Source organism: Nematolebias whitei, chromosome 3, assembly GCF_014905685.2.
Source record: "Nematolebias whitei isolate Nwh7 chromosome 3, NemWhi1, whole genome shotgun sequence".
In the NCBI taxonomy this organism is placed as follows: domain Eukaryota; kingdom Metazoa; phylum Chordata; class Actinopteri; order Cyprinodontiformes; family Rivulidae; genus Nematolebias; species Nematolebias whitei.
The window spans coordinates 28,492,605-28,510,008 of record NC_056500.1 but is presented as its reverse complement, the minus strand read 5'-3'; the positions used below and the strand labels follow the sequence as shown (position 1 = coordinate 28,510,008).

Genomic DNA, 17,404 nt, shown 5'->3' with positions numbered 1-17,404 from the left:
ATATATTTGGGGGAGTGGTGGCGCAGAGGTTAGAGAGGTGGGCTTGTGATCCGAAGATCGCTGGTTCACGCCCCGGCCCCGACAACATCAAAATTGTGGGTGTGGTAGGTGAAACACCCACACTTGCCCCCACCCTCATTCGCCCCACTCTGGGCCCATGAGCAAGGCCCTTAACCCCCACCATGTGCTCCCTAAACAGGTCTCTCTTGAAAATGAGTTCTCGTGGCTCAATGAGACTAACCTGTATAAATAAAGGCTAAATGAAAAAAAAGAAAAAAAAATATATATATATATATACATACATATATATATACATACATATATATATACATACATATATATATATACATACATATATATATATATACATACATATATATATATATATATGTATATATATATATATATGTATATGTATGTAGCCGCTGTGATATCTAGGCAGATTTCTAACTTTTAATTTCCATTTTCAACATTGGCCATTTCAAATTTATGCTAATTAATTATTTTGCCAATAAATTACAAAGGACAGCATAAAAGATATTACATATACTTTTACAATCAAAAGAAGAGGTTTGTGACCTCAAATAGTACTACCAGTAATTTAGGTATGCATTTAAATTCAACTGAATTTTTGCTACAAACCTCATTAAATAAGGACATGATGATCATACAAACAACCCTAACAGCTATGATATTTGTATTCACTAATGCTAATTTCATTTAGCAATCTTTATGACCTTAAGTCAGATATCTGGGGACTCTCACTTGATATTTTGTGACCCACAGTGAGGTCAATGTAGGGATCTAAATAAAGGTTGAATGAATGAACCCTTCGCACTACGGTAATCAAACAAATATAGTTAATCTAAAAAAAAAATTATTGTATTTCTTTGCAAACCACATATAGCCTCTTGAACAGTTTATTCAACACAAACATAAAAGTGCACCACATATCAGGAAGACTTAAAATATATATATATTGAAGCTTTCAACGTAAAACAAATACGGGTGCACAGAAAAGTGCAATCCTTTTTAGAAATCACAAGATTACACACACAAATCAAACGACATGCTCTGACCCTCTGAACGGGTGACCAGATGTCCCGAACTGTGCGGGACTGGTCCACTTTTTTCATTCCTGTCGCGGCGATCCACAAGTTGAAACAATGTCCTGCATTTGACTGGGTCAAATTATGAAAAGTCAAGTCATTATCCAGAGACTCTCTCTCAGCCTCTAGAAGGCAGAGGCCGTCGTCTCTGAGCTGCATCAGCTGTCACTCAAAGTGAGCAGCAGCATCCACACATCAACAAAATAAAAAAAAAAATTAATTAAATAAAAACTGGGCAAAAAATGGAATACCATTTTTCAGAATATAATGAAAACTATGTCAAAGAAACAAAAATGTAGCTATAAAAATGACTGGGAAACAATGAGAGATTCACTGAAATTATTTTTTTTTTTCAATTTTCCAATGAAGGAGAACACCATATGAAGCGACACTGTAAAAGTGATTTGCACAAGAAATACACAGCTCAGAAAGTCACCTGCCAATCTAAGGACACATTTTCCCTCAAACCCAAAGACGACTGAGACGAGGAGCCGAGACAAACAGTGTTTACACACAGTGCAGCTGTCAGTCCTACAGGTCAGCTGCTCTGGGTCAGGTGCTCTCAAACATGCAGGTATGGACTTGTGTGGGCCTGGGCATTGTTTTGTGGGTTTGTTTTTAGCAGCAAACAGCTTTTTCTTTATCATAAACTTTAAAAATGTTGAACTGTAACGAAAAACGTGTCAATAAAGCTTTTTAAAAGTGTCAAACTAAAAATACGAGTTTGTTTTTCTTCAAGACTTCAAAAAAATTAATTATTGTTGTGCACCAACAGCCAAAGCAGAGATTGATTAATGTAATGTGAAATCATAAATACATTAACTTATGATGACATCAATGGTGATGTGTCCCACGTTGTCTCCCGTAAGCATCCCTTTTTTTTTCTCACACTTGAGTTTCCAGGATCTGCTCACCCTACTGAGCTACAGCCAAGTCAAGAATCAGACAACACATCCTCAATCAGCTGTGTGTTCGTCTAAAAACAAGCTGATTGAACCTCTACAACAAATTAAGTCCTAAACTTCAATTTGATGCATTTTGGCCACACATTGAACGAGAAGCGAGCGCAACTCTCATCAAGTTGATTTATGTTGCCCAAGACTGAAACACGTGTAAAGCGTCTCAAACAGCAGCTGAATCCGATTCTAGACGTTTAGCTACATATTGACCAGCGCTGTCAAACAGCAGCCATTAAAGAGCTGACATGCAGGTATCCAGCTGGCCTACCTCTGGAGAAAGGTGTAGGAAATTATATGGCATTTAGATTAATTAGACACAGTTGTCAGATTTAATTAACTACTAGGTTTAATTAACCATGTAATTAATCTTATGCTGGTCCAACACATTCACGCACAGAGACGGGCGTGGAGGCGCACACATCAGCTAGTGAACACAGACATGAACAGAACATTTGCAGCTAATGTAATCTATTCAGCTGACAAGTGCTCACACTTTTCGCTGTCAAACCTCACAAGAGAGTTCAGCTGAATGGGTGACTGGCTATGAGCTAAAATGATCTGAATGAAGCGCACGTGATACAAAAAGCACCTTTAATCCATCTCGAGTTTAACTTCTGACCGAGTAGAATGATAATGTTGCTGCTGAAGCAGTTTGTCCGGTAACATCCCCACATCTTAGTAATCCTTTGTCAAATATAAACCAGATAACAAAAACATTTATTAAAGAGTTGACAGACAAGATGTTCCAGGTAAAAAAGAAAATTAAATAGACTCAAAAATCACATAAAAGCATTTGCAGTTTGCAGCTTTTCGAGAAACGTGTGTGAAATAGGTTACTGATCGACTGGTCTGACTCTTGAGAGGATGAGAGGGTCAGGGAGGGGTCACTGACCCTGACCTTATCATCACCAAGTCCAACCTTGTAGCCAGAACAAGGGCAGCCCCAGCAGGCTCTAAATGTGTCCCTTTTATTTACATATTGTGTGTGAATGTGTGTGTTAATGTGCAAGTGTGATCAGCCAGATGCTTTGTGTGATTTGACCTTGTGTGAACCAATAAGTAGCCAGGCAGTACCCTGACCTTTCACCTCTGGAAAAAGAAGAGTTTCTGGGAATGAGAAGGTCAGTGTTTCCGTGCAGCCGACAACCGAGTCACAACGTTACACTTCTGTTTCATATCTGACGATGAACACTTCAAGACTGACCCTAAGGCTGTCATTGAAAACTCAAAAATATAAGTCTAAGGGCTTTCCAATAAAACACAGAAGCTGTGTCAGACATCTGGATCACAGTCTGTTCAATCTAAAACAGAATCTGCAGCAGGTGAACCAACACATAAAGAACCAGCAGCATGCTCACAGAACAGACTCTTCTTCCTGACCCACGGCATATTTAAATGTTGGATGCACTTGAGCTTTGCAACAGGATTGGTTATGTTCACTCACGTAGTCGTGGAAAGCCTTGGCCTCGCTGGAATGTTCACACGTCTCCCTCCGGTCCGGGGCGGCGCAGTACAGATCCCAGAATACACTGTGGGACGAGACAGCGACAGCACTCAGACACTTCATCCTGTCATGCAAACACGTGTTTCTTGTTGATATCATCGCAAATACCTGACGAAGACAAGCATGTGAGCAGGGTTTAAATAATAAACTTTTAAAGAAGCATATGGAAACAAAACCAAAAGGAAAATATAGAAGGAAAGGGTGCTGCTTGAATTTTTTAATGCAATAATTTTATTAGAATTTGTCATTTTCTCAACCTTTCTATTTCTGTTTATTTCAGATAGAAAAGAAGAATAAAGCATTAAAAATGTATGACATTGTTTATAAGCTCTAAAAATATATAAAAACATATAGTGTGTGAATATAAGCAGCAAAAAGGGAAAATTTAAAGGGGCTTTATGAAAATTTAAGTGGAATCAAAAGCTATTTATTCATTTATAAACTGTGCTTCAGCACAAATAAAATGTACAAAATAAAAGACAAGAATGTAAAGTATGGTAGTTTGAAAAGTGATCGATCAAAGGGTATAATACAAATAAGCAGCAAAGTTTTGTCAGTATAAATATTTTAGATAATTTATTTTCCCATCATTTAACATTTTCCTAAAAGCTTCCAATTTCATGACGTTAGTGATTTGGTTAAAATATCAAACTTTGGGCAAAAATATCCATCAGCTATCCATGGTGTAGGAATGATTGGACTGCAGTTTATTTTATTTAATGATGTGATCATTAAATTTCTATTTAAATGTCAATTTCTTCAGAAAAAATATAGTGTAGCATCTATCACTGACGATCTTGGGAACGTCCACTGGTGTTTACTTTTTGCAAAACTCAAAACTTCAGTCATGTTTTGGTCAGCTTGTAAAAAGTGTTGGAGCTATCTCCAGCTAAAAGCACAGCAGACTTACTATTGTCCAATGTGCAAACTTGCTCCAAAGAGCTTTCGGTGTGAAGGACCTCCACATGCTCCTCTCCTGCCACCCCTGCGACCCGTGGGTTACTGACCAATCAGCTCTGATTATGTTACTTACTGCTCAACCAGCCGTACTCGTATAATTTAACTAGAAAAGTTTCACTCCTCCAGGGCAACAGAGGCCACAGAGGTCCCACTCCAAATAGGCTCTTAATTACTGCACTGAAATTAAGTACTTGCTAAGCCAGTCCATAGAAAACAGTTCTTCTTCCTCACGATATTGATTTCATGGACAGTTTCCTAAAAGAACTCCTGAGAGGAAATTCATGCTTCCATTGTAAACATTCTAATAAACTGTTTTCTGCTCTGTTTGTGTCAATTGGACGCCTGATAAAGCAGAGAAAATGTGAACTGCCCACCAAAAAGTCTCAGAGAGAGGATCAGCAACCGTCTGTGGAAATGTTAAAAGCATGCCACCTGCAGCAGATAGCTCTTTGAACAACCTCAGTTTGGAAAACTGTACTGGATTGACAAGCTAACTATCAGCCCAAATACAGCCAAGATCAAAGTGGATGGATAAAGTCTATAAATGTTCTGATGTTCAGAGAAACAGTGAGAGGATATCAGGGACATGGCAGAAGAAGCTCCAGCTGCTACGCCGGCTAAAGCCCCGGCCAAAGCTCCCAGGAAGAAGTTCGCTCCGAAAGCAAAGAAGGAAGGAGCAGCATCCAGAAGCCCATCGTGTCTGCCATGGCAGACTACAAGGAGTGGAAGGGAGTGTCTCTGGCGGTGCTCAAGAAGGTGCTGGTGGGAAAAGAAGCGGATGTGAGCAAGGCCAACAAGTGCATCAACACGGCAGTCACCAAGCTGGTAATCCAGGGCACCCTGAGCCAGATTAAAGGCACCAGTGCCTCTGGATCTTTCAAGCTTTCTAAAAAGGGGCCTGCAGCTGCCAAACCAGCTGAAAAGGAGCTGAAAAAGGCTCCTGCTAAAGCCCGCTGCCAAGAAGACTACCACAGCCAAGAAACATTCTAAGAAGCCAAAGGTGGTCAAGACAAGAAGTCCTCAAAAAAGGTGATCAAGACCACCAAGAAGGTCGCTTCAAATAAGCCAAAGGCTGCCAAGAAGCGTGCAGTCAAGAAAACTGGTGTCAAAAAACCCGCTGCCAAGTTGGGCTGAGTATCGAACGTAAGTTCTTGTACGGTACTGACCGAACTGCTTCGGTTGGTATAGGTATCACAATATGCCTCATCTTTCGGTGTCAAGTTTTGGTGACTGACTCTAATGTTACATGTGGTTGAAACCACATTACAGCCAATGCCAATGCAGTAACTTGCAACATGCAGGAAAAACCAGGAAAACCACATACGTGGTTATGCCCACAGATAAAGTTTACGTGGTGCTATGGTGAACCATTATAAACATTAATAGCCACAAATAGCCACTTGTGGCTATTAATGGTTAAAATGGATTGCTATAATCTGTGTTGTGAACCATTTGCATGTGTTGGCAACACGATTAATTTGATGCAGTGCCTGACCGTGCACGGAATCAATTTAAGAGCGGAAAGTTGCTCCGTGTTTGACTGCAAGAAGAGCGGACCGCCGCCTCCTCCTCTCAGCATTTAAGTCGGCCTGTGGGTGTTAGAGCCTGAACGGCCTGATTCAAAATCTCCACGACCGGACTCTGCTTCGCACAGAGGACGGAGCTGTGTCTGGGATTTCAGCTGGTAAATTTACGTTTGTTAACATTACTGCAACTTAATGCGTGCATCGTGGTGAGTTAAACTAGGATCCATGTAACGCTAATTTAAAAATATTAATGTGTAGCCTTATTTTATAGCTATGTAGCTAGCTAAATCAGAAGCTAACTAAAGATTGACAGTAACAGATAAAGCTTAGCTTGTAAAAATGTGCTCATCCATCAGGTCAGCTGGTTAAACAGTTCACTAATGCTCATTGTTTATGTTCTCCTCACAGGAGCCTCTGACTCTGATGTGAGGAGGACAGAGAAAAGAAATGTGAGGTGGGGGTCACAGGGCAGTCACAAACTTTGTTGTTAAAAGTTTGCTGCATTATTCTACAGTGGAGGCTGCATCTTAGAGGTAAGTAAACTTTAAAGGATATTGTTGACAGTTAAGCTTTTATCTCTCAGCCTAGATAATGGGTATGGAGCAATAATAACACAACCATGTTACTGTTGATGTTTTGTGTTCTAATGTCAATTAGGGAGATGATCAGAGCCCTAAACCCCAGAGAACCACAGAGAAGTTTCAGGAAGAGACACAGAGGTGCAGATGTCTGCCATCAACCCTAACCTCAGTGAATCCAGTGACCTGCTGGTGGGATGTGAGGGACACTATGCCAGTGGTGTCAAACTGGCAGCCAGGTATCTGTGTGTGCAACAAGCATCATCCACACCCTCAGAGAAAACAGAAGTGGGCTTGTTCGTGTCCAGAGAACGCAGACATGTTGATTTTTCTGAAGAAAAACTGTTCAGTGAAAAGGTCCTCAGTGTGTAGCAGTGAGCATTAGACACTGACGTGTCACTGGTTTGTAACTGTTCTTTTGACCTGAAAATTATTAGTTTATTTTTTATGTAAGAAAATTGCTTGAAATGGAAAAAATACAAAAGTTAAAAAATAAAACTCAAGATTTGTACTGTAATGCGTAACGTAATTTTCTTATTGATAGAATTAATATTCATTATAAAACTGGAACAGAAAAAAGTACAGTTCAGAACCGATATCGAAGTGAAGGTACCGGTGCTGGTATCGATATTGAAATTTTTGAACCCTACTGCCAAGAAGACCAAGAAGTAAACTTGAGCGTCATCAGTCCTTCATCCTGCACTCAGTGCAACAAGTCTATAAACAACTATAACCTTAAAAATTCTATAACAGTTCATGTGAATATCATTTTTAAGGCTTTGCATGAATGTCAAGTTCACATTACATAATTTTTCGGGCAAAAATGTTTCAACAATCTTGTTGGAATTAAGCATGTATAATGAAACTTGTAATAGTGTAAAGGGTCATAAAATAATGTTTGAATGAACCACTGGAATATTTTTGAGACTAGAGTTAATTTAAAACGGCAGCAATCCATTTTGGTCTTGATTTGTATCAATCTGGTCACATTGAAACGTTTTCCCCAAAACTGAGATCATTCAAAGAGCTACACAGAAGAGGTCAAATATATGTATATCGTTTACAATCTTCCTGCAAAATTCCACTTCAAAATATTTGAACTATTTCTTTAGGAGCGCCAAATTATCTCTGTGATATATCACAGAACTGAATCGCAGCAATGTAGAAATGAAATATCATCAATATTTAGAGAAAAAAACTGTTTTAGACACATCCATTTTAGAGACACTAATCTGTAAAAATCATCTGGGATGTCAACATTCACAGTTAATTAGCAACAGCAATCAACAAGAAATCTTGTACTCTGCATAACCTCAGTATAGTAAAATTGTTATCTAATTATCTAATCATTTCAATCTAATTATCTCATCATGGGAAGCTCTTCATGATCTTATGGAAAGTAGGTGCTGTTTGAGCCACTCAACTCTGTTCTGAGGGTGAAAGTTGAACTGCTTTTACTTTGAAGAAAAAAATATCTGATACAACTTGAGAACATGCAAACATTTTAAATTTTCACATTAAAAAAAGGATAAAAAATAAATAAGATGCAACTGTCAGTGCACTCACACATGCACACAGTTTTATCCTGAGCAGAGGAGGAAGGGATTAGTGTCTGACCATCAAAGAAGACAATTATAAAAATTAAATGCCATCATGATAATTATTTGTAATTAAAAGAGGTCTGACAAAGCCAGTGGTTACAATGGCCTTTTTCATTATAATGAAGAGAAAAACTAAAAGAAACAACCACACAAAGTCCATGTGATAATCCTGTGGGGGAAGGGGGGTCCAGGTATTCAGTCAGCTGCAAAAGAAATGGACATTAAGATGTGAAGGTGGAGATAAGGTGGCATACAGAGCATTAGTGCACAAACCAGAGGGTCAAAAAAGAGAGAAGACAATAAAATAAAATTACACAAGGCCAAACATCTTATCAAAGCAGACTCTTCAAAATGGGACAAGCAGAGGTGGGGAAGCAGTCACTCTATTTAACAATCTGAGCAGAGGATGTTTGTCTGGAAGGCTGAACGTCTTCAGCAAGAAGCAACATCAAAACGGCGATGTGAAAATTTAAGAACATTTCTGATTTGTTTAAGTTCCTACATCGCCAAAGACAACAGAATAAACACGTTAAGTCAATAGGGTGCGATAATCTCACTCTGCCGCCTTTTGTTGCTCGTAGGAGAATGTGACAGAGACGAGGCAGCACTTGTTCGACTCGTCTTAATGTGATCTTTCCAATGGTACCAAGATCACCTGCCTCAGACGTTCGTACACGGAGCAGGAAGGCCAAACGTACTCTGCACAGCCAAAAAACAAGACAGGCTTCCACTTCAAAGCTTATAACTTCCATCAGGAAGAAGCTGGCTGCTTCAAATTTACAGGGTGTCTTAAGTGTCTACATATGAAGGTGCCTGCAGAGATTCAGCCTCATATGTGCACAATAGCAAGTATAGCGGTCACAGATATTTTCAATGTTAAGTCATAAGGGAGTGAGTAGCTCACTCCACGATCTTTTCCTGCTCGTAGGAGCATAAATTTTACAAATGTAGCATTTGAGGGATGGTGGTTGCAGCTAATATACAGTATACTGGTAGGTTACATTTACACTAAAATTCTTCAATAAGCACCATTTTAAAAAGTATTTCTGGTCATGTAATCTAAGGACAAAGACAACATGAGTGTTCACTGACAGTGCTGCATATATTCAAGAGTTTGCAAAAACTATAAAAATATGGTCCATTTTCTGACCTAATTATTTTCTTGAAAGCCCTAAATACTAAAGATAAACACATCCCTGTTGTATTTGCATCAGATGAGTGTATTCATGCCCACATGATGCAAATGTCATCAGATGATGGACACGAGACTGGACAGATTTTCATCTAATAAACACGTAATACTGTATATAAAAATCATAATTATATACATCATACAATTCTCATATAGCTATTTTACTTTTTGATACATGTATGTACCGGTATATAGAATAATCAAAGGATAAGGTGGCTGGTTTATGGGTCTAACAAATCCACCATTACTTATAAGCAAACTCAAATCATGTATGAATCTTGATCTTTTGCTTCTTTTACCACTTTTTCTCTTCACCATAAGTCCTAAAAGCTGCATTAATTGTTCTTTTTGGTTGTTTATATACAGTGCATTGAAGCCACTGGGTGTTGGTTCAATACTGTTCTGTGTTCAACTAGTTTTTACCAAATTTCTGTATTCTGGTTAATACCACTTCCTTTACTCTTTTGCTCTTTTTTTTGTTTGCTCCTCCTCTTGACACACACCTGACTTTTGTTTGCTGATGACCACCTGTTCGTTTTTACTCATTATTTCCTCCCTCAGTACACATTCTGCTCAAGCTTCTTCGTACTTTGCCAGAATAATGTCATTTTAGTTTTTACAATAATTACATTGACCATTAGTGCACTTTCTTCTCCAGAAGTGATTTTTGTTTGTTACAGCTCTGTAAGATATCAAAGTTTATGTTTGCTCTTTAACTTTTGCCTCTTAATTACAAGTTCTACATTTTCTTCTTTCACTTTCAACCCTGTGTCATGACACCAGCTTAAGGTTATATTAGGTAGTTATGGATGTTAATTAATAGGTTAATTGCATTTGCAACTGGGTCCTAGATTTCTTAACAAAAAGACCACAAGCTATGTTTACATGCGCAAATTTTTTTGACCGGATTGAAATGTTTTCATATTAAATAATTCAAACGTATTGTTTACATGGGCACAATCTGTTCATGACGAGCGTTTACATGCAGCGGGCTTTGTTCTGAACAGAAGTACTGATGTGCGCAGAGTGGTAAACTCTCCTTAAAAAAAACACAGAAGAAGAGGTTCTACTTCTGGTTTACTTCCGGGATGAATGTAAACAAACCTGAGCGCCCAAAATGGACCCGCAACAGGTTTTAATGATGGTGGAGACGTTACTGCACTTCCTGACTGAGCTACAGGTAACACAGATCATCATTTCTTTCAAAGTTTCTAGTAGAAATGTTGTGTCGCTCACCGACCAGTTTTTCTTTCCCGACATGCTAATATTATTAGCATTAGTCAGGCGGAAATGGCAAAGTCACACATGCGCAGTCAGGTCAGTTTTTCACCATCAGATAAAAATGAACAGATCAAGCCAAGCACACCGTTTGGATTATGAATCAGCGTAAACCACCCGTTTCGTTCTGATAACAAATTATTTTGGATCACACTGTATAAACAAAAAATAACCCGAACAGGGTGTTTACATGACGTGTTTTTATTCCGAACGACCATTTGATCCGGTTACTTATGCCCATGTAAACATAGCTACAGTCTGTGAGGATCCACAACTTCTCTTCCTCCACCATAACCCTCAGCACTAGCTACCCTCAGGAATGTGTGTTAAATGATACAACGGTGGTGGGATGCATCACAAACAACAATGAGTCCAGCTACAGGCAGGAGGTGGAACACCTAGAGAGCTGGTGCAAGAACAACCTTCACATCAATGTGAAGAAGACGAAGGAGACGAATGTGGACTTCAAACAGAACAAACACACCTACCCCTCCCTGAACATAGGAGGATCTGTGGTGGAAGTGGTCTCCAGCTACAAGTACTTGGGTATGCACCTGAATGACAACCTCAGCTGGAGCAACAACACCACCAGCCTGATCAAGAAAGTTCATCAGAGACTCTACTTCCTCAGACAGCTGAGGCGAGCTGGTCTGGGAAGCTCAGTCCTCACCTCCTTCTACAGGTGTGCAGTGGAGAGCATCCTGTGTGAAAAGAAAAGCTTTGTAGAGAGTGGTGAAGGTTGCACAGAAGTCTGTTGGAGTCAGCCTCCCTACCATCACAGCCATCTACACCTCCAGATGCAGGAAGAGCCACCTGCATCCTGAAGGACCCCACTCACCCAGCACACACACTTTTTGCCCCGCTCCCCTTAGGAAGGAGGTTAAGGAGCCTTAAGTGTAGAACCACTAGACTGAAGAACAGCTTCTACCTTGAGGCTGTTAGACTCATGAATCTCTAACCATAATAATCACTGTGAAAAATTACATCATGTTGCTGCTGCTCTGTTTCAATGTTTATGTGTTCATGCGTGCTCATCTGCTCACACAGACTCATGTTCGTTCTGCTGTTCAGCATATTGTATTTGTGCAACTAGTGCTTAGTGCATTTTTATTGTTTTTCTTAGTTCATATCTTAGATCTTATTGCTGTTTCTCTTTTACATTTTATACTTTTGTTGGATGTAACTGGGACCCTGTGTACACAATTTCGTTCCACCACATGTACCATCTGTGGTGGAATGACAAATAAATAACTTTGAATAATTGATAAATCTAAGTTGTCCTTAAGCGTGAGTGAGAGAGTGCGTGGTTGTTGTCTCGTTTGTCTCTATGTGATGGACTAGAGGCCTGTCCAGAGTGTCCCCACCTCTCACAGTGTTGGCTGGAAATGGGCTTCAGTGACCCCCATGACCCGAAAAGGAAGAAGCGGATAAAAATAATGGATGGATTGATAGATGGAAGTTTGAAATATGCTGGATCTGATTAGGTTTATAACATTTTATGCATGTTTAGAAGAACAAAAACAGTTGTGTTGAACTGAACACAGCTTAAACTATACTTTTCTGTCAAATTGTCATTTTGATCAATAGGGGGGAATTTCAGCGGTGAAAACTGGTTAATCCAATCAGTGTTTAGAGAACCAGAAGACAGCTAGCATTAGCCAATAGAGACAGAGCTAATGACACGATCAACACTTGCAGTCCTCACTGAGCCGTTTCTTTATCCCTCCACCCATAACAACAGATGTGGATGGGTGACCCCCACCACCAGCCTCCTTCTCCAACCCCCGCAAACATCCCTCCACGTTACTTGTGACTGTGGTCTCATTCTGAAGCTCCCCAGCCACCTACGGTGTCCTGCAAGAAAAAGCCATGGAGGCAAAACCTCAGCAAGGTGCTGTGGAGGGGACAAGTGGGGGTGGGGCTATAGGGTGATGGTGGGGTCGGAGTCTTAAATTTGGCTGTTTAACACAAAAGAGCCTGGAATGCAAAGAGTTAATCTGTTCAGGGGTCTCTCTTCTACAAACAAAGGGACAGGCCTGCAGACAAAGGTTGAAGGAGGAGGAGCAGTGGGTGAGGGATGAGGGAGGTTGGTGGTTTTCTGCCATCTGGAGCTTTTGTTTGGGGAGGATGGAGGTTGAAGGGGGTGGGCTGGGTGGCATAGGGTGGGACCGGGAGTGTTGCCTCCTTCCCTCCTCATGCAATCGACCCTTCACACCGCAGATCCCCACCCCATCCAAGACAGTGTTGGTGTCCACGTGCTGTGTGGCCCAGACGGACACCTATCAGCTAGGTCATAGTACACTGGAGCCCTGCACTTCCCAGTCCAGATAATCATCAGACTGTGCTCCCACTGCTCTCAAGCAAAACACACACTGTCATTTCCCACATCACTGAAATATATCAGCACAGTCCAAACACAGACCGAGAGCACTCGGTTTTCTTCTCTGTTTCCCACTTTTAACACACATGCACACACACACACACACACACACCACTGGTCCGGTCACCCTAAGCACTGTTAGTGGTTCCGGCAGAGGCAAGTTCAACCTTACACTGCGCTGTATGTTTGTGTATGTCATTCTGTCACTATAACTGGTAGCTGTCAGACTGAGTGAAGCCAGGCTCTTTAAGGACCGATATGAACCGTGTCAACAGGCTGCACAATCAGAACACACACAGGGGCTGGAGAGGATGAATGAATGAAGCCGCATGTCCGGGTTTATTACACACGGACAGCCGGGTGCTTTGGGGATGAGCGGGATGGCATGAATGACAAACAAAGCAGGCCCTGTCAGACCTCTTATCCCCTCTCGTTAGATCTGGTGCTGCCTTGTTGAGGATTCTTGCCTCTCTGTCGGCTCTGTTCTTCCTCAGCTAACCCACTTCTTCTGTCCTCTTTTCTTTCTGCCATAAACTTTTTCTTCCCTTCAGCTTGACAGCTATAAAGACAAAACATAAACTACTTTTGCATATTCTTTGTCTTTGTAAATCAGACATAGAGAAAAACATTTGTGCCAATGTGCAAGCCCACTAACCTTGTCCTTTCAAGCTGACAGAAAACACTAGTCTTTATTTTAGTAGAGTTAAAGGATCTGACAGATTTGTCTAAAGAGGCTGGACGACAAGCACCCTCATTCAGATCTTGTTTTATTAAACTGATCCACAGGTTAAACAAAGGCTGTAAATCCTGTCAGAAGAGCAGACGCTTTCCAACCATCAGGTGCACCTGTAAGTTGAAGAGGCAGCGCAAAGGAAGACAATTAATTTGCACGAGAGGGGCAGGTGCATGCTAAGCTTCTACAAACAACTGAAAGCTTTGTAGCTGAACCTGCACAAACAGTGGGTTCTCTCACACAGCAACAGAGACTGAAACTCAAAAACTTAAGCAACTTCCAGTTTGTATTAAAATCTAGACATCTGTTAAAGTTTTGTGGCTTCATCGTCCTATAAAGTTTATTTATTCATCTATCTATTGTATTTACTTATTTCGGTCAGAATTTGCAGGCAGCATGGTGCCTATATGTCCAGAGGTGATTGGTCAACAGCTACAGTTCACCCTGGACAGTTTGACCATTACAAGGTCACAGACAGACAAACAACCATTCTTGTTCTCATCTAGGGACAATTTAGTCTAGCTGACCAAGTATTCATACTTTTGGACTGTGGGAGGAAACTGGAGTACTCAGGGAATACCTACACATGTACAGGAAGAACATACCGTTTAAACACAAATGGGGGAAGCTAGGAGTCAAATTTTGTTGTGAGAGAACAATGCTAACAAACAATGCAGTCTATAGTTTGTTGTGTACAAAAAAGAAACAACAACGTTCAGATTATTCTAATTTAATCTGATCTTATTTTGTTTAATTTTAAAAGGGTTTTATATATATCTAGTGCAAAAAATAGCTTGAAAACTCCTAAATAACACCGTTCCTGTGTCGGATGATAGGTGTTTGAGTTAGAATTTTGTATTCACAGCTATTTTCCATCACAACAAGCAGATGATAGTTTGAGGTAAAACAAACCCTAAATAGTGTCCTGCTATTTAACATTTTGTTCAAGGTTCAAAGTTCAAGGTGTCTTTATTGTCATTTGTGTCACACGTGGAACATGAGGTAAAACGAAGTGTGTACTCAAGGTCCCAGTTACACCCAAAAATAGCAATAATCCATCCATCCATCCACCCATTATCTCTACCCGCTTCTTCCTCTCAGGGTCGCGGGGTTGCCGGTGACCCTGTACATCCATCACTGTACAAGAATAGCAATAATATAAACTACCGGTATAAAAAAGAAATTGTATACAAGGATATCTGTGGACCTTTGTCAGAGCTGAGCCAGCTGATAGACACTGTGCCATCTTATCAGGACCATGGAACTTTCTAGCAGTGTCCACAGACAACTCACTGTCTTTGTCAGCCTCCTTATGCATACATGTATTATGATGTCATTAGTATGTTGCTGTTTATGTGCGAGGTCTTTTATTGCCACTTTCACACTGTGCCCTGGCCAGGACATAGTGCGAGATACAATTTTTTTTTTAACCTCTCTCCATGTTTCTCTTGTCCTTATCTACTTTTGTCTGTCTGAAACATGTCTCTCTTGTAAATGAGTCCTCAAACTGTTGTTTTTGTCCTGTTGAGCTCTCTGAATTGTCAAAAATAATAACTTCATCCAAACCATCCACATGTCTAATAGATCTCATCCCAACCAGACTGTTTAAAGAGGTATTTCCCCTAATTAATGTCCACATTTTGGATCTACTTAATTTGTCTTTAATGGATGGTTATGCACCACAGCGCTTTAAGGTTGCTGTAATTAAACCTTTACTTAAGAAGTCTGATCTTGATTCAGAAATTCTGGCCAACTATAGACCTATATCTAATCTAACTTTCATCTCAAAAATTCTAGAGAAAATAGTTGCAGGTCAGTTGCGTGAACATCTACAAAATAAATAATCTGTTTGAAGAGTTTTAGTCAGGGCTTAGAGCTTATCATAGCACAGAAACAGCACTAGTAAAAGTCACTAATGATATTCTCATGGCCTCAGACAATGGACTTGTGTCTATACTGGTCCTGTTGCTGCATTTGATACAGTTGATCACAATATTTTACTACAGAGGCTTGAATATGATATTGGGATTACAGGAACAGCTCTAAAATGGTTTTAATCATATCTATCTGATAGATTCCAGTTTGTAAATGTTAATAATAAATCTTCTTCATACACTAAAGTTATTCATGGAGTTCCTCAGGGCTCAGTGCTTGGGCCAATACTCTTTACTTTATATATGCTTCCATTAGGTAAAGTTATTAAACAGCATGGGATAAATTTCCATTGTTATGCTGATGACACACAATTATATTTGTCCATTAAACCCAATGATTCCAATCAGCTACTTAGACTACAAGCATGTCTTAAAGACATAAAAACCTGGATGACCCTTAATTTTCTCCTGTTGAACACAGACAAAACTGAGGTTATCGTTTTTGGACCTGAGCACCTTAGGAATAAATTTTTCAGTATTTCTCCCTCCTTAGATGGCATTAATCTGTCCTCCAGCTCTAATGTTAAAAATCTTGGTGTTATTTTGTTCAGGACATGTCTTTTATCCCCCAAATTAAAAACATTACTAGAACTGTCTTCTTCCACCTGCGTAATGTCAATAAAATTAGAAACATCTTATCTAAAAATGATGCAGAAAAACTGGTCCATGCATTTGTCACGTCTAGACTGGACTATTGCAATGGTTTATTATCTGGATGTCCAAATAATTCTTTAAAACATCTTCAGTTGATCCAAAATGCTGCTGCCAGAGTCTTAACCAGAGTTAGTATGAGAGATCACATTTCTCCAGTTTTAGTTTCTCTCCATTGGCTCCCTGTCAAGTCCAGAATAGAACTCAAAATCTTACTTCTAACCTACAAAGCTCTCAACAACCTGGCTCCATCTTATATTACAGATCTTATTGTTCCATATTTTCCTAACAGAGCACTTCGCTCTCAGACTGCAGGTTTACGCGTGGTTCCTAGAATTTACAAAAACAGAATGGGAGGCAGATCTTTTAGTTATCAGGCTCCACTCTTGTGGAACCAACTTCCAATCTCTGTCCGTGAGGCTGACAAATTATCCAGTTTTAAAACTAGGCTTAAGACTTTCCTTTTTGCTAAATCCTATAGTTAGGGTCAGCTTGGGTTTCCTGAGCTGTCCCTTAGTTATGCTGCTATAGGCTTAGACTGCTGGAGGACAAACTGACCACAATTTTCACTCTACTACTGTCTTTACTTACTCTGCTCAACCTGTTTTGTATTTGTAATTATTTTTTCTATCCTTAACATGTGTTTTTTTTTGTCTTTCAGATACACTTGGACCTACACCTGGACCTACCATTCTATGTTCGTCTGTCTCTCCTTCCTGTCCTCTCAACCAGCTGGTCAAAGCAGATGGCCACTTGTCCTGAGCCTGGTTCTGCTGGAGGATTCTCCATTTTAAAAGGGAGTTTTTCCTTTCCACTGTTGCCACTGTGCTTACTCAGGATGGGAGACTGCAACGAAGCCAAGATTCAACTTGTCTGCTGAATTCCTTAGATAGAGAACTTTATTAATTGGCTTTAATGTATGTAAATGTTTCTGTAATGTGCCCTGAGACAACTTTGTTGTGATTTGGCGCTATATAAATAAACTGAATTGAAAAACTG

General features: G+C 39.9%; 1 protein-coding gene and 1 pseudogene across 1 annotated transcript in view; one reads left to right on the top strand and one right to left on the bottom strand.

Moving 5' to 3' along the window:
• The window catches only part of ssbp4 (single stranded DNA binding protein 4), a 125,485-nt gene that overhangs the window by 77,049 nt on the left and 31,032 nt on the right, over window positions 1-17,404 (bottom strand). Inside the window, exon 4 of the mRNA XM_037698172.1 lies at window positions 3,513-3,597. Within this exon, the coding sequence (XP_037554100.1) occupies window positions 3,513-3,597 (85 nt within the window). The remainder of the gene's footprint in view (window positions 1-3,512; window positions 3,598-17,404) is intronic.
• On the top strand, window positions 5,119-5,666 carry LOC119430347 (annotated as a pseudogene).